Below are 23,910 nucleotides of genomic sequence, written 5' to 3' on the forward strand. Positions count from 1 at the left end.
CAGTGTCCCTTTAAGGTTTGTGATTCTCAGATGTTACCTTCGCATTTACAATTGCAAAGGCTAAAGTAAATAAATAAAATGTAAGTCGCGGAAGGTAATTGACGATTACAACATTGGCAAGGTTGACGATTACAAGGTTGACAAGTTGACATGTCCAAATTCCCTGAGTTTTTCAGGTTTTCCCTGAGTTCCTTTGCAAAATTTCCTGAGTGGCACAGAACTTTGTTCTATGTCAAGACGGGCTGACATCATGTCACCCGATGCTGCCACTCTCTAGTAAACATGTTAAAAAATAAAAAAACAACTTAATCCAGTTTGAACAGTAAGGAGTAGTGTTTATTTTATTCCGAAAGAAAACAGAAGGGATGAATTACTAAAATGCACAGCGAATAAAATATCTTCAAAAAATATGGCAAAACCCACTGCAAATCGAGTCGAACATTCTGAAATACGACTAAAAAGGAGACGTATACAGAAAAAAATATTTTCGAATACGAGCTATTTCTATCAACTGATAGAGAGCTCAATGGTATGAGGCTTGATCTTTGCCACAACTGAGATTCTCTCTCAGCAGCTGGAAAGTCAACCTCAACTTTCCTGACATATTCTCAGCCTACGCACAACTCTTTAAAGAGTTCATTTTGGTTTGACTGAGGGACACATGCATCTCGGCGTCAGTCAACACATTGTGTTTTCAGCTCAAGCTCCTTCAAAGAAGTGGCGGCTTAATTCCTTTTCCATTCATTCCTCAATGCGTCAGTCCTTTCTGCTCTCGTCCGCCTTCCACCGCGGAGTCACCCCATGGACCATTTGAGGCATGCACTTGGTCAGTTGTACAGTCAACGTCTAATTTTTCGGGCTCCCTAGAGGCCATGAAAACGTCCGAAAAATCGGGCAGTCCCATAAAATGAATGCATGTCTTTTACTGTACTTAAGGGCTCAAATCGCCACAGGTACGTCCGAAAAAGCTCTGAAGGCTTGCCAGTACACATATTCGGCATACCGGTGCTCGTACTGTGACAGGAGATGGCCGGTGCACACGTGTATAATTAAGGAATAGATACTGAGTCACCTGACCCCTTCACACACTTGTTAAGCTTCACCGCATAACATTTTTGTATTTAAGCAAAATTTACTTTCAGAAACCGGCAAAATACAATGCACCGTGCTTCCCGAGCTTCGAGGCAATTGGCCTGAGTCTGAGGATTGGCCCTGAGTCTGAGGAGTCTAGCCTGAGTCTGATGAGTCTGAGGATTGGCCTGAGGATTACAAAGCCTGAGTCGGCGCCATTACTAACAGCGGTGAATTGCTAACAGTAGCGAACGTTGAAGTAGCTTGGCCTAGCGTTGCCATGGTGGTGGCTACAGCTATATGCGTGCGAGAGCGCCGGTTCGAGGCGGCGAGATAATCAAAATGGCGGCAGCAGTGACTTTGATAAAAGGGACACTAAAGGCAAATACTAAGTCGACGTGGACCGTCTTAAATACCAATCCAGACAACCTTGCAACCCTTGTTTCGCACCATGAAAAGATGTAGTTCACGAGAAAATTGCATCTGAAGGGTCCGAATGGTTTTTTCAAAATTCAAATCTCCCTCCACACAACCAGAGGGGGGGGGGGGGGTGACGTTGCATACGCCATCACCACCATATACCACCCTTTGCTGCCATGAAAGCCCGCCCGACAGACGGTGCTACCGAGCCAAGACAGACTGGTGGCTCCGCTGCTGCAGCTGCTTTTTGGTCAAGTCGCGTGGACCGTTCAGGTATCCCACGACATCACATGGAAGTTGAATTCTCTGCTACTTGCAGTTAGCGCGAGTTTAGCGAGCCAGCAAAACCAGCGTAGCAGTACGCGATAACGAAACTAGTGAAACGCGAAAGCGTGGGCGGCGCGGAGTCGAGCGAAAATGAAACCTTTTGACCGCCTGCGTCGTTGTCAAGGTTAATTTCAATGAGTTCTTGTTTCTTAAGAGAAGAAATAGAACTAGACAAGTGGCATTTTATTTCGTCTTATAATACAATATAAGGATGTTTCTTGCAACGGATGGTTGAGTACTAGTGGCAGAATTTAACAGAGGTGTGCTTTCATCATCGGACAAGTGCTTGAATGTCCCGGGGGAGTCTCTAGCCATGTTCTGCATTTACCTCAATTTCTCAATTATTAAGGCTCTGTTCGCGATAATATTGACGCCTTAGAGATTCTCGAGAACTAATCTATCACTTCAGCTTGACTTAAAGGGCTCCTGAAACAGTTCGGACAAATTCTGTAGACGCGTAGGGTACAGCTAATCATTCGCACCACAGCTTGTGTAAACGTCTCATATTAAGAGGGCTATGGACGATTACAAGTTACATCCGCCGTGGTTGCTCAGTGGCTTGGTGTTGGGCTGCTGAGCACGAGGTGGCGGGATCGCATCCCGGCCACGGCGGCCACATTTTGTTGGAGGCGAAATGCGAAAACACCCGTGCACGTTAAAGAACCCCCCTCCGGGGGGGGGGGGGGTCGAAATTTCTGGAGTCCTCCACTACGGCGTGCCTCATAATCAGCAAGTGGTTTTGGCATGTAAAACCCCATAATTTAATCTTTTTAATTACAAGTTACCCTCCTCCATAGTCATGCATTTTCTCTTGAACTCGTTCGCCGAGCGATTGTGGTTAAGCTCTGCCTTCACTAGTTCTGCGTCATGATGGCACGTTGTGTCGTCGACTTCCGGTTCTCTAGGAGCGAACGCACGAAGCCTCTCCAAACTCTCCGCCAGCTGCTTGGCAGTCGACCCCAAGAGAGAGCTATTGAAGCAGCGTGCATTGCGAGCATTCTGTCGCAGCGCCGAACGTGTCTGGTATTCCGGTAACCACAGGCGAGCTGGGCTTTTAGATGGAATGGTGGTGGCATAAACTCAAGCTGATGAAGGAACTTTAGCATAGACATACCTGATCGGTCTCCACGGTCCAGTCACCCGTTGGCGCAGAGCTTAACCAGCCAAACAAGAGCTAATATTGCTCTAATCAAGTGTAAAACATCTTAAACATTTACAAAAACAATGTGTTAATGATTACACTCTTGCGAAAAATTTACACCAGCAGCAAAGAAGAATATTGAAATACTAAAGCGCCAAACAGACGACACAAGAAGAGACACGGACGAGCGCTCGTCCGTGTCTCTTCTTGTGTCGTCTGTTTGGCGCTTTAGTACTTCAGTAGCATGCACCAACTAGCCCAACAAAAAGTTCTGCCGGAAAGAAGAATACATTTCGTTGCTGCTACTGTGTGTGGTTGAGCTCTGTGCCACCAGGTGGCTGCACCGTGCAGACCATACACATTCGCACTTCTGCTCATCCCGTGAATGACACGGCCAAACGGCCAGGCCCTGTTCCCTTGTGCTTGCGTTTACCCTAATAACCGGACTCGCGAAACACTATTGCGTTAGTAATCTTCCGGTGTAAAGTGACGGCTGTAAACGCGCAAATCCTGACGCCGATCGCATAGCGGCAGTTAGTCCGCTCGTCTGCTGCCTTGCAGAGGGACATGATGTTGCAGCTAGACATATTGCCAGTCGCTACGTTTGCAGCCCACAACGCAACAAAGTCGAATCATGGTGCTCGCGAAATGACTGAGACCAACTCTGACCGCAGAGTTCTCGTCAAAATGGAGCACGTTGTAACACAAGCAGACGACGCTTGCTGTGTGCTGGAAGTGCTTAAGTGCAGTGAGAAATTGTTCTTGTGCATTCTCTTTCAGTTACTTTCTTTTTATAGAAACAAATTAACTAATATTCCAACTATTACGAACATCATTTGTTCACCATAAAGGTGGAAAAATTATCTATAAGGCGCCCTGGGCAGCCAATCGGATAGCTCACCCTACTGACGTCAATTGGGTGATTTACGTCATATGGGTAGGGGCGGCTGAATATTCCGCCGAGAAGTATGATGTGATTGGCAGTGATGTATATTTTTAAAACCTTATAATAAATTACAGCCTTTACGCGGAGCACTTAGATGCGTCAATTAATGATCAGAAGGACCTACTCTAATGACTCAGTACGTTTATACAAAAACGTCAAAATCGCTTTTTGTGGGCGAAAGAGGTCAGCGTCACGACCAGCGAGGAAAAAAAAAAAAGGCCACCGGGACAATCAGAGCGGCGAGAGACTTGCTCGCAGGGCCCGCCCTGACGGCAGCGCAAACTTGTGACGTAGTGTTTTCTCGGTTGTTTACATTCCTTTCTTATGTCGATGTCGCAAGGTGCTGTGTTTTGCATTTGGCTGCGCGCATGTACTTTAAAATTGATTTTAAATATGTTCCGAGCTGTATTCGCCCTTCATATTTCACAGACGATGTGTGTGTGCCCACATAAATCGATCTCACACGTTAACTCGACTTCAACATCTTGTGTCAATACTCCTTAATGCCGTTTCGGACATGCGGTGAAGGCAAAAAGTCTGTAAAATGGGACGGCGAAGGGTTCTTGCATCCGAAATTTCATATGTTCTTATACATTGACTCTATGGTGCACGTGGTGGTGCCGCAAAGCCGTCTAAATTATCGGGCATTTCCAAAAAATCTGACGTCCGGAAAATCGGTCGTTGACTGTACACTGGCAACTCCTCCAGCTGATGACACGGCGTCAAAGACAATTCGTTAGGATTCCTCTCTGGTAATCGAGCTAGCATTAGCGCGACTTTCGTCTCTTTCGATAAAGTTACGGCTACTTTTCTATGATAGAAGCACGAATTCCCTGAGTTTTCCCTGAGTATTTCCAGACTATTCAAAATCCCTGAGAATTCCCAGTTTTCCCGGTTGGTAGAAACCCTCCGATTAGCTACCCGAACATTGTGATTTGTCAAGCAAATAATGTTTGCCTCTGAAGGGGCTAAATTGTGCTTTCTGCAACTGGCAATTTTCCAAAAATCTCTATAACTTAGAGAGGAAGTGGTATAACTTCATCTTGGGCATTTCTAACAGGAATTGCACAGCCAGTTTATCACTCTAAGATCTAGCACATGATGTATTAAAGGACACTGATATCTTTTCATGCCTCACAGTCACCTATTTGAAAACCCCCCCCTTTTTTGCAGGTGTCCTCATTAAAGAGAATATTTAATGTGCCATAATATCAGTTTACACAAATTCATATAACATCATAATTTTTCTACATGTCCATTCAACATATTTTTTTTCTTTACTAGTAAACATTGTATTCAAGCCTTAGCTTGCAAGTCCTTCTTGTGCATCTTAATGTGTTTTGTTGAGCACATTTTCAAAGCAACCAGCCAAGCCTTGCAAGTTTGATAGTAAAACTTACTGCTCATTGGTGCCACAGCGGCGCTGTGTGGGGAAGCCAAAGTTGACTGTTTTGTGGACAACTGTGCGATATAGGTCGTCGGCCATGTCTGCATGGACACCGTCCCAGGCTACGATGGCCATGACAATATAGGCTGACAGGCAGCGATGACCTTGCCGATGTCGCAGTACAGCCAGCACCTTCTCACTGGGACTGCTGCGCCGTATCACCCACTTGGCCACAGGGCACCCCTGGCTTGTCTTGCCCTCCTTGCCCGTGTACAGCACCTTCTCAATTCGTAGTGCACTGCCCGTCTCATTCAGCCTAGACAAGTAACCCACCAGAGTGAGACAGATTGCAGCTTTAGTTGTGATGACAAAACAAGCCAACTTTAGATCTTACATGGTGCAGCACAACCTATCCTCTATTGTTAATGAGGTTTTTGAGTCACGACTACAAACTTCATTTGCTTTGGGCATGATGATGACACAGCTGCCAGGCCAATATGCCTTACTGGCACTTACTTTTAATAACCAAAAAAGTTGCAAGGGCACCAATAGGTGCGCACTTGTCCTAAAAAAATTGTCAGACTTTGATTTAACAAAACACGGTTTTACAAAAAATCTTTTTATTTAGCAAGGTACTTTCGATTCCCTGAAACATACTCATAGAGCCATATGTGTCAAAAGCCTCAAAGAAACAAAGTGAGTTCGACATCTTGCCTGATTTAACAAAGTTATTGGAAAAAATATAAGTAAGGAAACAGGTCACTGGAAACCTGTTGTGTTCAAAATTCCTCAAAGTTTATTTATGTAGTGCTAGTGTGAAAGCATTATCAATCGTGCCAGCTTAAGATGGGCCATTTTTCTTTTACAAGACTGCCAGTTGCCTCAGCATTGCAAACTCGGTGTGGTAAATGAGATGGCAACTGCCACGTGGCAGGCCACAAAGTGATCAATGTCTGTGAACTGTTTCAAGCATGCCTGGTTTCAATGTTCCAATGGCAAACCTACACTGGGTAACACGAGCCCATCACACAAGTGTAAGACCACAACATGCTCCTGAGAGCACCTTCACCAGTTGGACTTGGCACTAGCATGCAATTACGCAAGTGGTGACGATGTTGACACTACCAAGCTGCTGAATGATGAAGTTGTGAGGGTTGTCAGTGTAGATGAGCAGCCAGAAGACATGGACAGTAATGACACCTTCAAACTTTTCATGCTGGCAACAGTTCTGGTCATGGTTGCCATTAACCTTAAGGTTTGCCAGCTTCCATGAAAGAACAGAAGATCCACTCATCAATAAGAATCCACAGCCCACTGCTGGCAAAGCCCATACAGACATATATTACATCTTTCTTGCTCTCTTATAAATATTTTGTTATTGACTATAAGTGCTTTTGATTTAATGAAGTTCTCAATTTAACAAAATAAATCATGGGTCCCAGTGACTTCATTAAATTGAAGTTTAACTGAATTACAACAATCATGTGACACTAATGATCAGATACAAAATTATACAAAAGTGCTTGTTCTTGTTCGCTGGCTTCTTGCAAGTAAAGCAAAAAATTTCTGAGAAGCTGCATGCTTTTTCTCAGTCAAAATAACATCAGGTACAAAACTCCTCATAAATGTAAACAGTGTTTTTTGATCTTTGTGTCTTGTATCTGTTAGCCACCGACAGGTCTCAGAGGGAAGGCAAAGAGATCCTGACACCTAATCTCATTTCGAAGATCATACACCAGGGCACAAAAGTGGATAAGTGGACAACATGAGTCAGCACACGAGTCCAAGCAAAACAGCCAATGCAAAAAGCTTCAACCCTGCATGTAAAGTACTCATAAGTAAATGGATATTAGTGAATATGCATACACCATTAATATGATAAGCTTAAGGATTGACTCACCTTCGCTCAAGCATTTCCCTAATTGCGGCCACAGTTGGACCAGAGCCAAGGTGAGTGTAGTAGGGTGACTTGTCCAGAGGTGCTGGGCACAGACAATTTTGAGTACCATAAAAATGTTGAAGCTTACCAACACCTGGACAAGAGAAGCATCACAGCTTGCTCATACCTGCATTAACCTAAAGCTTCTCAATGTGCTTGCTCCAATTTTTTAGCAGTGATAATTCATCACTTGTGCTAGCTGTCAAGAATATACACTTTAATAACATTATCCTGTCATATCTGCATCAGCACAAAAAGATCCTCCCTGGCCATCATCCCCCTTCCCACCACGAATATGCTCACGGAATGCCAAAACAATTAGAAATCACACCAACAACATAACGTCCACAGACCTACATCTACTACTGCCTCTTCTGAAGGCCTGGCAAGTCCTCATGTACAAAGCTTATATTGGCATCACTTTTACCCGACATCTTCATCTAGTGGCAAACCCACACACCCCCGGAAACAAAACCAGCAATTGTCCAAGCTGTTCTCATCATCAGTGCCCAAATCATCATCTCCTGTAGCTTTGTTTTGATTGGTCCCTTTTAGGTATATTCCAGTGAACACTGATTGGCCAGGCCAAAATGCAGAATGCCTATCGCTTTAGTGAGGTGGTACTAAATTCCATGTCGCACAAGTGAAAGTTTCCCTGAAAGTTTGGTCAAGAACACTGCCCCCAGTCTGACCTGCCTGACCTGCTAAAAACAATACTCTTCCCTTGATATGGCACCTTCTTTGGTTATGCTCTGCCTTCAAGCTCCATAGTCCATACCACTACAGCACAATTACCAGCCTTGAGGGCTGGATCTAGCTGCAGGTGAACGCAAAGGACACTGCCATGATAATCTTCACTTTCATGCACAACTCTGGGATGTCCCACTTCCTGGGCAGCTTGCAGGATAAGGAGCACTCTTCCTGTTCCCTACCCAACTCGCAGCTCAAGTAAAAACATTCCTGTGCACTGAAAATTCTCACATCTCTTTTGCACCTTCACAAAAATGTGGTGTTAGCAAAGCACTTGCCCATTCTTTTCAGAGTCTGCTTTATGCACTCCCATGGTGATTGAAGGCCTTTCAAACACAACTAAAGCTGTTTCCAGGCTCTTCTGCATTAATCAAAATACTGCTAATAAAGAAGCTTTTATGCCACCCTGGCAACTACTGTAACAAGGGTGTTGTGTACCGTATGTGAAGCTAATATGTATTTGACTATTACCACACTATAAGTAAGCAACTTAACCACTTCATCTGCGCAATAAAAAAACAAGTTCTGTACATTTTAGACACCTAAATCATCATATTTTTTCCTAAATTGTAACATCCACACCATGGTGCAAGCGACTGTGTAAGTAGAGCTTATTCTATTTTCTCCCTACAAATAACTGTTGTCAAGTTGACCTTTTAAAATGTTAGAAACCTTCAGATTTCTATTATTCTGGTCATAAATTGTGTTACCAGTTTTAATAAATTTTAGCTTGGCTGGTTCCACCAATTGTTGAATAGAAGTTTTTTTCTTGCCTACAGCTACATGTTCCGATTTTTGTTATGACTTATATCTTTCTCCCAGGCATCTTGTATTTTGAAATGAGAATTCATTGTACATCCATCACAGGTGGAGTTATAACATATGTATCAATGTGGTTTTCTTAAAGCATGTTTTCAAATTATTTATATGAAACAACTGTTCTCTATAAACACTCTAGAAGGTAGCTTTAAAAGGAAATGGAGGTTAGCATAGCAAGTGAACATGCCACACTGTTCAAATTGAAGCTGATATAGCACGAAACGTGTGTGTAATCTGTGTTCTTCTTCTGCCCTGGTTCTGATGCGCTACGCCTTTTGACTACATCTCATATAGCAGCCCCCAGTACTTGCACAGTAAACAGAGGTCATCTGTTGTAAACTCCTCAGGAGATAATCTTTCACAATGTTTATAAAGTTCAAGTTTAAGATTCTGCAACTTTTAAATACGAGAAAGCTTTCCAGAAAATACAAGAAAATAGTTTAATGTTGCACTTTCATCTGCTTTTAGAATTATGCTATATTTTCTAAACATTTCACATCAACAAATGCAGTAGCTGCTAATAGCACTGCCACTGCTTCAACACAAAAAGCAGCATGAAAGGTTCATTGAACTCCAAGATTTGGTGAGATTTTTGGCATTAGCTAAGCAGTCAGCATAATTCGTCACTTCTGCTATGCACACAGCTAGCAGGAGAGGATCCCAAACCTTCCTTTTTCTCAGGAGCATGTATATAGTCCCGAGAAGAGTGGAGGAATGAACACTTGTGCTTCATTGTGCTGCAGAAATTAAAGAGCCCCTCACCAGTATTAGACATTGCAAGCAAAGAAGTGCGGTGTGTAGGTCACATAATCATGATCACCTATGAAAAATATCACACCACTAAATGCCATCAAAGCAACAAATTTCAAACAAAATACTGTTTGCACTTGTTGGCACAGCCAATCTCCTCACTATCTGTCCTACTGAAGGGCGACGATGCTGGTGTACCATGCTATGTTACAGACCAGAAGGCATCACACTGGTCAGTTGGTCCCTATGCAAAACCCCCAAGCCAATTTCCCCACACAGCCGAAACTTCATACTCGACTGCATACGTTTATGAGCAGCATCAGCTTCTAGCATGAAACATATGCATGCCTGGTTCCTGCATGCACCTACTATGCTTGCAGTACTGTGCAGTGGCTTGCCACTGCTGCGACAAGCTCTTTATCAACACTTCAAACTATGCTGACCAGACAGCATGCCCTTCTGCCATGGTAGAGCTCCCTGCATTCCACGATATTGTACTAGATGATGGCGCCACACTGCATGCAGTTGCTCCCTTGGGGACTGGCCATGCCACCATGGTGACGGAACTTATGCCTTTTTTTGCTTAGGTAGGGGAGAACAAAGAGGAGGAATGTGACCTGTGGATGGCTGGTCAAAGTGGTGTGAGAGAATTCCTGTCACAATGAGGCGAGCTTGCCTCCTCACAACACTTGGTTTGCCTCTACCTTTGTTATTACTCAGCTCTTTATAAACTTCTTGTGGAACAGTGATCACTACATGGAACCTCAGAACTCCCTGCATATAATAAAATTTCAAACAGAGTTGAGGGGCCCTTAAACGATTGCAAGGCACACTGCACTATGTTGTTGATAACTGCCTACCATCTTGTGTTTTTTGCACAGTGCACAAGCACTTCTCATAGCACACCAGTTGAAGTATGCAAAAGCATCAAATTTTATGAAATTTTAAAGACTGGAACTTGAGGAAGTGATGCACACACTATGCTTCGTCTCACTGACTCCATGCAGTTTAGCAAAGCCTACAGGTCATGTCAGTCAACCAAAAATGAGAAGCAGAAAAGCGCTTGTCTGATGTCCACCGCCAATACCCTTCTGCACATTTTCAGCTGAATGAAAGGGGCATGAGAGGCTTAGCAGCACACAATGGGTGAGCCCTTCTCCGTTCCCCAAAGAATGCAGTTGGCTCTAGCTTTTTATTGGCTGACACCAGCCGTAGTTTCCCCTTGCACTGTACAGGGCAGGCGAGAAACAGTAAAGTCTTACATTGTAGGAAGCCTGTCCTGGTAACATGGTGAGCTAGATAAAAGCTGGCAGAGTTGATAGTGACATGCCATGCTGCTTGCTCAAGGACTGCAAACCCTAGTAACACATCACAATTCCTTAGCTAGAGATCGAACCAGTAAACTCCTAAACTTCTCACACCACCACGCTTTCTGACATGTTTTTTTGTGCCGAATTTTCCCACAGGGCTACTGCAGGCACTGCCACAAAAAATGTGTAACAGGAACTGAAGTATGTCACCACCAATCAAGAGTTTCTTTAGAAAGGCCTTCTATTTTTACATGCAACTTACTCCTGGCAGAACAGCTTCTGCACAAAAAACTTGACATACTTTGGAAGATTACGTTAAGTACATGAACAACAGCAAGTTCCAGAGTACACGAAAGAAATTTGTGATTGCTTTCTGAACAATGTATCTGTCTTGCAAAGGTTTCCTGAAGTCGTAAAGTATGCGAGACATAAAAAAACTGTGTTATATAACACTAACACCTAAATTCAATATCTAAGAATTTCGAGTTTTTTTACTGGCTGCATCTGTCAGTGCCCACACAGCTGCAATTCCACTTCCACCTTTCCACAAGTTATGTTCTCATCTGTAGTTCTGTTTTTCATTAGACTAATGCACATTTTTTTTACAGTGGAGCATCACTGACCCTAGTTAGCATCACTCTTTTCCCACACAATATCAGAGAAGACTTTTTTGCAATATCTTCCAATCAAACTTGCACTACCTCATTAAAGCGATGATACCAGTGACAGCTCTTCAAGCTAAGTTGAAAGTGCGCAAGCACCTCAACCTAGCAAGCACTGCCAAAGTTAAACATCTGACGTAATACGTGATGCCTATTCTCATGGCACAAAGAAATAAATTTCCTACAACTTTTCCTGATAGTCATGTAATCTTTTCTTTATATTTCACTAATTCCGATACAGCCTCAGTGTTCTACTTTCTATTTCTTCAACAGTATTTCTTCATAACTTAAGCCACTTTAGAGAGCAACATGTAAAAATTGCTGAAGTGTGAAAGAGGAGGGGGGAAGGGTCTAAAAGAGCAAAACCTAACGAGATTGAGACTGGCTATAATTCCAGTCTCTGCATTAGCAGCAATTAAAATAGGAAGCTAATCTACAGACTAGTAAAAAATATATATATATCCCACAGAATCCATACCAATTGGACAATTTATGAGTGTAATGCACGATACAATATTGCTTTAAATTGACTGCAGCACAAATCAACATAGCTATTTAATGCGAGTGGGAAAAAAGGTTAACTGTATTAATCCACAATTAAATAGGACTATAGCACGAGAACTGCACACTCGAACAGCAAAATGCAAGCAGCAAACATCAGCAAGTTTGTGAAGGTGTAAAAACTGTGGTAGTTATGTTAAAGTAAGCTTGCCAACCAGTGGTAGCCATCAAAAATTGTATGGAGTAATTCTACCTGTTTCCATAAGAAGAGGCACTATAAATACTAAACTCTACCTGAGGAAGGCATGTTTGCATGGACAGAGCAACAGTCTCCAAATAACAATCTAATAGTTTGGTGCTAAACTTCACAGCCATAAACCTGTTACTACACTGGTGGCATTTGCCATGGGTCACTTTGATGCTTGTGTTTTCCCAGACATTAGCATGATGACGTACAAGGGCAGTGAAATATTCTAGGCCCACCCTGTTTCTCTGGGCTGTCACGAATTTCTTCCTAGGGATAAAAATTACAACAAACCACTGACAATATAAGCATCAGAGACAAGCACCAATCAGAATAGTGTGCAACTCCCCCACTCCCATCCCAATATCAGTGCAAAAAATTCCGCACCAAACACACAAGTCTGGGACGCCCTCAACAACAACAGCCTACAATCTTGGTTTCATTCCCGCTGTTATCTCAACTCACTTGGCGAGCACTGGGCATGTCCAGAAAATGCATTACATTTAAAATTCTTGAGAGAGCAGCTTTTAGCCAAATAGGTGTCGAAATGTTTCAACAATGACAAGACTCGGTGCAAGGTGGAGAAATAAAGTCTGCATTTGGAGAACCTTCACCAGCCTGACCCCAACTTTGTGCATTAGTTATCACTGAGAGCTGATTATTCTGCTTTCAGAGAGCAGAGAACAATTCCTAGGACAACAGAGTGGTTCTTTACAACCAAAGAAATAAAGCTATGTCCCACCTATGCTACAAAGGACAAGGCGACAATGTTTGGGGCAAAGTTTAGCATTCTGATGACTAACAATATGCTCTCGAACGCATATTTTTTTGTGCACCTTATTATGAAGGGGAAAAGTCTGGGAAAATACAAGAAGATGTTTTTTTTTTTTCTCTCTGTAGGACAATGCATGTACTGACAAGGCTGCTAAAGCAATAGCTGCTTTGAAGTGCATAACTCTGACCACCCCCTTTACCACTAGATCTTGCACACTATTTGCTGCTTCCAAAGAGACCAATAAAACATTGAAAATAATTTTTAAGTATTAAGGGATTGTTACAGCAGAGCTGTCTTACAACGAGGCCTGTAATTTTCTTCAGGTTGATGATTAACACAATAGGCTGCGTGCATAAACCTCCATAGCGGGCAGCCAAGTTTTTCATGTCTATATGCAATTGTGCAGCTAGCTGGGCTGAGAATGTGACAGGTTTGAAAGCTTCATGTAAGGAAGTTCAACCTTGTGGACTCAGTATGGTTAAGAGCCTTTGAGGGTTTAAATCTAAAAACAGTACTGATGATGAGGGCCATTGAAATGCTCTTATGTTATACAATACCTTCACGAAATGTGACTGATAATGTTGAATTAACATAAACTTTTACTCCCTCAGTGAGAGTTTAAACTGCACATGCAGGTCTAAAACCTGTCATCTTTTTTTTTCTTGCTGACTTTTTCAAGTGGATTACGCAGGGAGATGGACATAAACATTTAGGTTAACCAGTCCACAAAATGTGTAAGTGCACATCTGGGACCTATTTTTCTCCAGGGCCATTTCATTTGGTAGAATTTAGCTAGCACGACTGTGCATCAAGATAGCCATTGTCTAAGAACTGCAATCCATCTGCTTCCAAAAATGGCACATCATGTACCTTGGAACAGGCACGACATAAACCAAATATACTTAGCAATTCCTGTGCAGTGTACCATATCCAAGAGTGTCACAGTTGATAAAAGTTTGTCAACACAGCTGGCTAAACAAACAGAAGCTACCACACATGTTAATGAAATCAAGAAGGCACCACGAAGTAGTGCTCTTTCAGAGTGCACAAAAAGCAGAGTTGAACCATATTTTTTAACAGCAGACATGTTGATGCAACTTTACATTATAATTTTGCAAGGAATGACATCATAGAATCGCAAGCTTTTGCTACGTAATATACCAAACAATATCCTATGCATTCTAATTTAAAGCTTGTGATATTCTCTAAAACACCCAATTTGTCTTTGCATTTAGTTGCATAAGTTGTGTCCACCGCTCTATAAAATCCAGTCATAAAGGCAAAATTGCAGTATGTGTCAGGGCAATTTTTTTAAACATTTTAATTAAGACTGGTCATAACAAGTATTTTTCCTACTGAATATTCAGTCTTGTGAAACATTTTAATGTTTTACATACATGTAAATTCACATTAGCACCTCTGGTGTCAGTTGGGTGTTTTCTATCATATTGTGTAGCACTGTATTTATTCTAGAAATAAATGAAACTGGTGTTTCATAGCTCACTCCCAACATGGACATGTGTCAATGCTGCTGAAAGTTTACTAGCTCAACGTTGCATTTCTCTTCACCCCCCCCCAATTTCCAATGACTTGAGGGACCTTTTTGGTCACGTAGTCGATGCAATAACACCAACATAGCAGAATATGGTGGGAAGACATGCTCTGAAGGTGACAAGCCAGCAGTGGGGCCAAAGCATTTTGCTCGGTCAGCTTTGCACTTTTTGTGTAAACACATTCCTCAGAACCACATATGAATTATAACATGTGGCCCCCACATAGTTCCCCCAAGGCATGTGCACATTTGCAGCTCTCCCAGAAGCAGACTGCACATCCTGGTGATGATGCAAACATTTGCAACCTCTTTCAAAATGAAATTCTACACAACTGAGACAAGAGAATAAAAACAGAGATGAATGATGAAAGGTGGAAAGAGGAATCTCCAGACATTAAAGAAGTACATTTGTAAAACTCTGAAGTTGTGGATTACTTTTGTCCCCTTGGTGGAAAAAAAAAAGGTATAAAAACAGAAATGCAGAGAAACTTAGTATTTAGCAAGGCCATGCAAAGCTTAAGCCAGAGGAATGGGAGGGGCACCCAACAAAGATAGGTCGCAAGGGACTACCAGCTAACTGGAGTGCAGAAAAGGCAGGCAGGCACAAGAAGGACAGCCAGAGAAAGGACAGGCATGCCAGGATACAAAGCTAGGGCATCCATAAATTAAGAGAGCAAATGAGAAGAGAGGTTGGGTTAAGGCTGCTGCAAAAATTCCCATCACCACACAGAACCAAAACCATGTTTGCACAACTCAGGTTGCTCAATGAGCACTCATTTTGAAATGTGTTTGGATAATTACTGCTTAAGTGCACTGTAGACCAATAGGTCTCTCTCAATGCCAAAGGAACAAGGCATCAAGAACTCTTAATCACTTTTATTAAAGGACTCAAATTTCAGATGCCAATAAAACATAACCTTGCAGACAAATGCTGCTACACTTCTGTGAAAAACAGTCACATGTGCAATGCGAAAATTTTCATCTAATGCGAATGCTAGTTTGGCTTCACTTTTAGGGTGGAAGAAAGCAGATAGGTCTGCACAAATGGGGCACCCATCAGGCAGCATACAACACAAAGCGTTCAGTTATACAGGGTTTTCTTTTGGCCAGGGCATGTTCTATCATCATAGATGGTTCTGAAGATGTTGGTAAAAGCTATGTGCTATGAAAAATTATTCCTATTCTCTGCATGGAGAGGAACAGAGAGGGAAAAACAAAAGCCTTCCACGGGTCAATCACTGACCTCGTAGGTAACTCACAGATGCAAGTCACCAAGGGAAACAGGCAAAATCAGACATTGTTGCATTTGATTTTGAAATGAAAGGGATTTATTTCTCACACATTTCAAAACCTGAGTTTCTATATATTTAGAAAAATCTATGGCACAGTGTAAAAAAAGTTGTGTTATAGTAGCGAAGAGTATTGATAAATGTTGTACATCTCATCTGTTCACTCGATGATCAAGCAAACACGTCTTAAACAACTAGGCATCTTGAAAGGTTGCACACAAAAAAAATATAACTAGGGAGATTGTACAATTAAGTAAGGGGCACAAAAGCAATCCACATACTTCATAGCATTTTCAAATGTGCAATCAAGAAGCCAGCACAACACAAGAAATACACTCGTCAAAATTTCTAGCAGCACTTTTTGCTCCAGGTGCATGCAATAATCTCAAGCTGATCCTTCCCTGAGTGCAGAAAAACACAATCGGCACAGATTTAAACAATCACATTACAAGAATGAAGGCTAAACCAAAAGGAAAAGCACAATGTAGTATAAACACAGACACCACTCATCAGGACAAAAGAGCAAGGGTGGAAAGTAAGGCTGAGGTAGAACAAAAACAAAGATGCGCATAAACAATGCATGAAAGACTACAATGACAGACTACAAAAAATGAATGACACAAATGTACAACGAAAAGCACAGAAAGCATTTAAAAAAATGAGGCGAGCAGACAGATTTCTGGCCACCACATGTTTACGAAGGCCCTCCCAACATTTGAGCGTCAGATGATATGTTCTTTGGTTTCACTGCCTTACTAATTATGTGGGGCCGAAGACAGCATTTACTACAATATGTAAAGGCAGTTTCCGTGAGCTGCCTCAAGCACCCAAGATGAACATAAGCTTCCCTACACTCACATCACCTAGCAACTATGTTTCCAGCCCAAACCCTCAGAGAAAAAGATGCTAGGAGCAATGCACAATAAGTTAATGCCCGACAAATCCTGCGCACAAAACACTGCGCTGAAAATAGCATCAGCTGCTACGCTTAAGCCCATGAAGACCTATCTACCTTCCTGTTAGGCCTTCTGGACAGTCTTTCATACTTTCTGTGCATGTGCATAGATAACCATAAACATGATGGGACAAGATGGACTTACAGAAGGGCAGCTTCTTGAGAAGAGCCACCTGCTATAATAGATTAGCTAAAACTCCACAAAAATAAAGCAGTAGTTGCTCAGCTGCACCCTTCATTTGGCACAAGTTTGCATCATAATCCTTCAGTGGCAATCGGCAGCTAGCCCCACACTGTAATGGGTGGCCAGTGGAGTGACACAATCTGTGTACAAGGGAGGGAATGTTACCCGGGCATCCCTGTGGGGTGCCCCTGTATGCATAAGTCTCTGTATAAGGTTCACTGCTGCTGTGACACTTGTATTCTCTTTGCTGTACAGCCATGCCATAAATAAATCTGCCGCAGCGGCAACTTCTAGTCTGACCTATAGGGAACATTTACTCCTCCTAGTCTTGAAGAGGCCAGTGCTTGCAGAGTGCATGGAAGAGATAAACTGAGGACAACCATAAAGACACGACCAGTGACAAGTTCTCATGTGATCCTATTTCATACAATCCTTTTTGCCAAAGGCTCAGAAACTTGGTAGCAAAATGAAAAGCTTGAGACAGTGCTCCAGAACAGTAAGGCAATTCACCTATTCACAGTAGTTCATACATTCAGCCGTCCTGCTCCAGGCAACAGCACTTTCAAACAAACACTAAGACATCAGCTTAGGCAGCCTCCAGCTTCTGTCACTCATGTTGTCAGAGGCACACTTCGTCCGACATTCACTGAACCACCTCAATGTGCAAACAAAGTAATGTGTGCGCCTTTGTGGAGCCCAAGCCAGCTGTACGCTCCCAGGTAAAGCTTTTGTTGACAAACATCACCAAAACAATGTAAGAGAGGACTGCTCGTTGTTTTGTAGCTTGGCCCCAAACACCATTTTGGTCTGAATTTTCTTAAGAGTTGCAAATGGGAAGACTTGCAAGGTGAACACCACAATAATTCGGTAAAAAGTCTTGCAAATTACAAAGTGATACAATGAAATTCCATCTTCACAACAGAGTACTCGGGCCATAACTCGCAGGCAGTAAACAATGGTTCTAAGCAATTAAGCCACGTGAACCTAAGCAACAACTCAAGTGAAAACAGAGCGGAGTATTAAATGCTGTTGGCTTGTGGCGCTGTATACTTTGCAAGTCATCCGATGATTCTCAAGTCACTGAATCCTTAGAAATGCATTTTATGTCCATTTCTGTTGCCTTTCAAGCAAATAAGAAGGACCTTTTGACAGGTGTATGGACAAAAATAACTAGGGGTGTGCGAATAGTGATTTTTGAGACCGAATCGAATACGAATCTAATAGCACCAGAAGCTAATTGAATTGAATACCGAATAGTTTTCGAATAATGAACAGCCTTAATCGCAATTATTATAAAATGATAGTCACCTCATAGCATACTTAAAGGGGCACTAAAGCAAAACAATAAATCAGTTTAGACTAATAAAGCATTGATTGAGAACCCTGCAGGCAGTCATTTAGAAATAATAGATTAATTATTAGATGAGAAAATGAAGGTTGAAGTATCAGTATTTAAATTTCGCGCCTAAACCCCGACGCCGGTACGTCAGTGTGATGTCAGGGATTCCAAAGTATGTTTTCGCATTTGGGCCACGTTGGCTGAGTAAAGGTTCCCGAAACTTGCCATGTTTAATATTTGGCTCCTTTAGAACACAATGTAGTCAATCTGTACCGCTATATAATTAAGTAGGCCCTAGAAGATGCCATCAAAATCCATGATGTCCGCGACCAGGTGTGGGAACTTCAAGGACAGGCGTCGCCACCCGTCTTTTGTTCTTGCACTTTTTCTGTCTTACGGGGGTAAGAGTGGTGTTTTTGGTGTTGTAGAAAGGTAATTTACTGATGCAGAAGAAATCGTCTTTCTTTAGTGTCCCTTTAAAGTTTGCAAGTTTCAGTCATTACAGAGTATGTTATGAAGCATTGTTTATTAAAAACACAAGTGGAGCATTAGGAACAAGCAGTTTTTTCGAATGCACAGGACTCTTCAAAGAGTGCGAATGATAGCTGTACAACCTGTAAAGTATGGCTACTAAGTAGTGTAGCCTGCTCCACTACGGAAGTCCTCATGTTTTATGTCTATAGTATGGCCACAGGGAAGAAAATTTACCGTACTTTTGCCCCAGTTTTATGTTTCATTGGGCACAGCTGAAGTGAAACATTCGAAAAGTATTCGAGAAATATTTGCATTTACGAACAGTGACTATTTGATTCGAAGACCAAATCAAATAGGACACTATTCGATTCGTTATTTAAGTTTCAAATATTCACACACCCCTAAAGATAACAGGGCTATTCTTAGCTTCCTGACAACACAGTCTCATTCAACATCCAGAAGATACGAGATCTAGTTTAATAATTTTCAATAACCATTAGAACATTAAATTTACAAATAATAGTCAATTCTTTTGATGATGGGAAAGAAAGTGACTCATGTCCTACAGGGTAAAAAATTCAATTGTGCAGAAGTTTTGCATGCCACCGACTATCAATGCTCTAAAAACCAAACAAGATTACAAAATTATAGCCCATGAACAACAACATAAGAAAGAATAGTTTACAGAGATGAATAATTCATTTGCACAATATTTGAGGAATATTTGCCATTAATAAAAGACACTCATACCCAGTCAGTACTCTATTAATAAAAACTATGTGAGAGTTCGAACTCTACCATGGGTCAGACTGAAAATGCACAGTTGCAAGTGCAGTAGGACTGAACTGGCTCAAAGGTAAGAACAGCTCAGCTGAGGAGAAGGACATAGAACTTGTAAACAAGAGAGCATGATGCATAGATCACCACTATGGTGCTACCGGCAGCACCCAGGCAAGGCTGCCTTTGCTGTCACACCCAATAACAACACCACAGCATTTAGCTCATAATTAGGACCACGAACAGTTTAGCTAAGACACAGAAGTTCATGTACTTGCATAGACATTGCCAGTGGCACCAAAGTAGAAAGCAGCATACACTCTTGCTAGGGAAGCCGTTTGGCTTGCCAATGTTAGCCACAGTGTCCAAATTTGTTGCAACAAAATTGAGATGTAGTGCAACAAGTGAAAGACTCAAAGTGGTTTTGCGTAATTTGAGCTAGATAATGGCGCTAGCAACTCGGTAAGCTTAATATAGGCACTGAAAGCAGAGTTGCCTGGAACTGCCAGTAAGTATAAGCAGTTCAATGTTCTACGTGAGGAGAGCTAACTGCAAGTCTTTTCGGAATAGTTTGCTGATCTGCTTTGTTCACTTCAGTGCCTCAGTGTCTGTATGAGATCTCAGCCAGCAACACCACAAGCACTGACACACTGTCAACAACCATGACAGTCCATGGCAAGCCAAACGGCCCCTTGCACACTCGGGAGCCCTCAAAGTGCTGCTGGGAGGGTGGATTGGGGGCTTCGAGGGTACTCACGAGCATCTTCAGGCGACAGGCAGTCGCAGGCGGGGGGCTCTGCCTTGGCATTGCTCCGCAGTCGCTCAAGTCGTTCCCACCAGGGATCGGCACCTGGCAGATTAAGGGAGGCGAAAGATGCCCCAGGTGGGCCCATGGGGGGCAGAGGGAAAGGGGGGCCCGCATAGCCTAGAGGCCCCTCAGCAAATCCTCCAAAGTGAGGGGGTGGCGGCCCCCCAAGAGGCGCCAGGCCCAACTCCAGTCCTCGGAATTCGCCCACAGCAGCAATACGACCAGCATCTACGTCGGGCGCCCCTCCCGCCCGAGCCGCCCCATCTTGGGCACCATCACCACCAAACTTGGACCCCCCCGCCGCAGTCAGCTGCTGGTGGTGGTGGTGGGGCGGCTGCTCCGCTAGGTAGGAAGGAGCGCACGAAGTGGCGAAGCTGTTATATGTACTGATAATACTTGTATATGTACTCATAGATGTGGTCGTATTCGATAAAAAAGGCTGCTGCACTGCATCCGTAGTAGTAGGCTCACTCTCACTGCGCGGTTGTTGCTGGTGGCTGGAGTCACTCTCATTTCCACGCTGCACGGGCGGCACTAAGTGGGGCACATATGGCGGAGCCCCCTGAAATGCTGCCCGCGGTGACTGTCGCTCTGCAAATGGTGATGATGGTGGGGCTGGTCCATTGCAGGGCTGCTTAATGTGGCTGGCAGCTGTGCTGGCCGTCGTCGTCGTGCCAATGGAGGCTGCTGAAGTATAGTGGTACTGAGCACCACCACGAATGTCTGCCTCTGATGCATTTGGTGCACTTGTAGCGGGTGTCGTTTTCTTGGCGTCACATGCTTCCACTTTGGCTTCTGATGGCTCTTGTGGTGCACCATAGAAGTTGCCATATGACATCATGCCATTAGTGGGAGCAGCAGGCCCACTTGGGGCTCGGGATGTGTTGTTTGTTTCAGCACTGCTGTCAGCAAACTCACTCTCGCGACTCTGATCCTCAGGCTGGGAGAACTCAGCTTCGGAGTTGTTGCTCCCTTGGGACGACGACCCATTCTTGGCAAACTCGGGCAGCTCTGGCCGGCCACGTGCCTGCCCCATAGAGGGGTTCGCCTCGTGCCAGGCCTCAGCTGGGAGCTCACTCGATGAAGGTGGCCGAGGATTGCCATTAGAATGGCTGCCACTGTTGCTGCTGCCGCTGTTGCTCCTTGCCAAGGGAGGGAAGCTCCGCGAGGGGCCTACCTCATTTGGAGGTGCCTGACGGGTGAACTGCTGGTGACCCATGGGCTCATCAGGCACTGGCTGAGCTGGCTGCGGATGCACAAAGTTGCCAGCTGGGCCCAGTGTGCTTTCCAGGCCCTGAAAAGGGCCTTGCTCCTTCTGGCTCTGCCTAGTCTGAATCAGAGTCTTGAGGCGATTATTCATCATCTGGTGACGCGTTGGGAAGTCTGCCTCCTCAGTGCCCATAGGCAAGCGCCCATCATGCTGCTGCTGTTGCTGCTGCTGTTGCTGTTGCTGTTGCTGCTGTTGCTGTTGCTGCTGCTGCACATGGCCATTGAAAGCACCCACCACTTGAGGGTGTTGGGCTGGAAAGGTCCCAAATGAAGGACCAGATTCGTACATCTGATTCGGGCCACCCGCTGTCCCACTCTTGGCTGTGGGTGGCAGCTGGTACTCGCTGTGGCCAGAAAAGCCACCGATCTGCAATAAAAAAAAGCCAGGACTCTGGTCAGATGTCAGCAAGAGTGCAGCTTACAAAACACTGTTCACTCTACCTCAACATAAAGGCTACATTTTCTAGTTCTTAATGCAGAAATTTGAGACAAAATGGGCAGAAGTCAAGACACGTCTCTCGTTTCTACACTAAGAGCTAGAAAATATGTCATACCAACAAGGCCAAAACTCAACGCTTATAAAGGCCAACTGTAAAATGCGTGTTATACACAATCAAAGTAACCTTGACAAAGTCAAAGAACTGGTAATTGCCAAATTTAAAAAAATTAACAGCCTTTGAATGGTGCCGTGGCAGACAACATGGGCATCAGGTGGAAAAAGGACATGATGCTGATACCAGATCAGCGCATGGTGCTGATCTCGCTACCGCCCCTGGATGTTCTGGCGCTGGTTCTGAACATTCTAAATTCTGTCATTTCCAGCTAGCAATGGTGGTATTTCTTGCGAGTTTCTGCATCAAAACAGTGATTCTTGCAAGTTTTTTGCAACACATCCACTTGTATTTTAAACGAAACTTTGCATGGAGGCTGCTCTTAATTACACTAACAAAAACAAGGCTTTTTATGTGGTCCAAAATTTCATTTCTGTTGGCCTCTAAGCACCAACACAAATTTATATAAATGCCTCTGCAAATGATTTATTCAGAGAAATATTCGCATCACAGCAAGCATGGTGCGCAAATAAAGGCCAGAGAGATCTCCAGCCATTACCTTTTCTGACATCCACAAATTATGTTTTTACCATACACTGTTTCAGCAGTTTAAATAACAGCACTGCATAAGTTTAACTATGCATTATTTCATTCTTCTAAATAAATTTAAAACACGGCATTCTAATCCAGACTGTGCAGCCTAATCAAGAATTTTTACACTCGACCTTCATTTCAGTAATGTCGGCAACAGTAAATTAGGAAAGGAACTGGCACAGTTTTTAAAGCAACATGACTGTGTTAATCATACTGCCCACTATTTCAGATTATTCTGCATCATTCACACAAGAAGAGATGCTTAATTCCATCAATGCAAACATCTAATACACTACAGGCACACCGAATAACATCTATGACGTCATATAAGGTTGCTTCTCTTATTATGTAGCGTGACCTAGCTTTCCGGTTTATATCCTGTATGAGTACTTTAGTAGAGCAACAAATATTGTACCAGTAAGAGAAAAGGCTGTGGGAATCTTTCATTAGGCAACAACCATTACCTAAATCAATGTTACAGTGCCTCAAATTGTCAATAAAATCACACTGGCTCTTGCCACTTGTTAACCACCTGGTTATCTAAGTTGACAGTGACTGTCCCAGGCTGGTGGTGCTGCCAGGTGGGAAGAGGGAGAGTAAGCCAGATGGGGAGTGAACAAAGAAAGCTTTGCTTTAATATGGGCATCATGATATGGATCTTTCCAATATGGCACAAGAACACATCCTGCATCCTCCCTAGAGGAATGCGTGTTGGTGTAAAGAGCCCACACTGCCACAGTTTTTAGTGCTTTTGAGCAGAGGCTCCGGGGCGCTTCAGACCAGACTAGAGTAGGGTTGCCAATTTTTTAGGGCACAAAGTCGGGACGGGAGAGTGAAGAGAGGGGGGGAGGCGGCAATCAACCCTGTCAAGGTCAGGAGCCGCCAGTCTGTACGTACAACAAATTTTTGTAGTCCTACCGTGTAATAATTCACAACACAAAAAGTGCACTATAATTGCCTCACAAACACAGCTACCAATACAGATAGAAGTACTATGAACCGTTAGTTCCTGCAGTTTTAGCAAAATTCTGCAAGAATGAAAACATATTTACAGTGCCCTCTCTCTCTCTCTCTCT

The 23,910-nt window shown here is 43.3% G+C and overlaps 1 protein-coding gene across 8 annotated transcripts in view; it reads right to left on the minus strand.

The window, feature by feature from the left end:
- Tet (Ten-Eleven Translocation (TET) family protein) overlaps positions 1-23,910 on the minus strand; it is a 223,234-nt gene that overhangs the window by 36,638 nt on the left and 162,686 nt on the right. For all 8 annotated transcript variants that reach the window (XM_050194805.3, XM_050194804.3, XM_055062962.1 and 5 more), the window contains 3 exons: positions 20,370-22,056; positions 7,193-7,274; positions 5,306-5,608 (listed from right to left, as the gene is read on the minus strand). In XM_050194805.3, coding sequence (XP_050050762.1) covers positions 5,306-5,608; positions 7,193-7,274; positions 20,370-22,056 — 2,072 coding nt within the window. The remainder of the gene's footprint in view (positions 1-5,305; positions 5,609-7,192; positions 7,275-20,369; positions 22,057-23,910) is intronic.

The sequence above is a fragment of the Dermacentor andersoni genome, chromosome 1 (genome assembly GCF_023375885.2).
Source record: "Dermacentor andersoni chromosome 1, qqDerAnde1_hic_scaffold, whole genome shotgun sequence".
NCBI lineage: Eukaryota > Metazoa > Arthropoda > Arachnida > Ixodida > Ixodidae > Dermacentor > Dermacentor andersoni.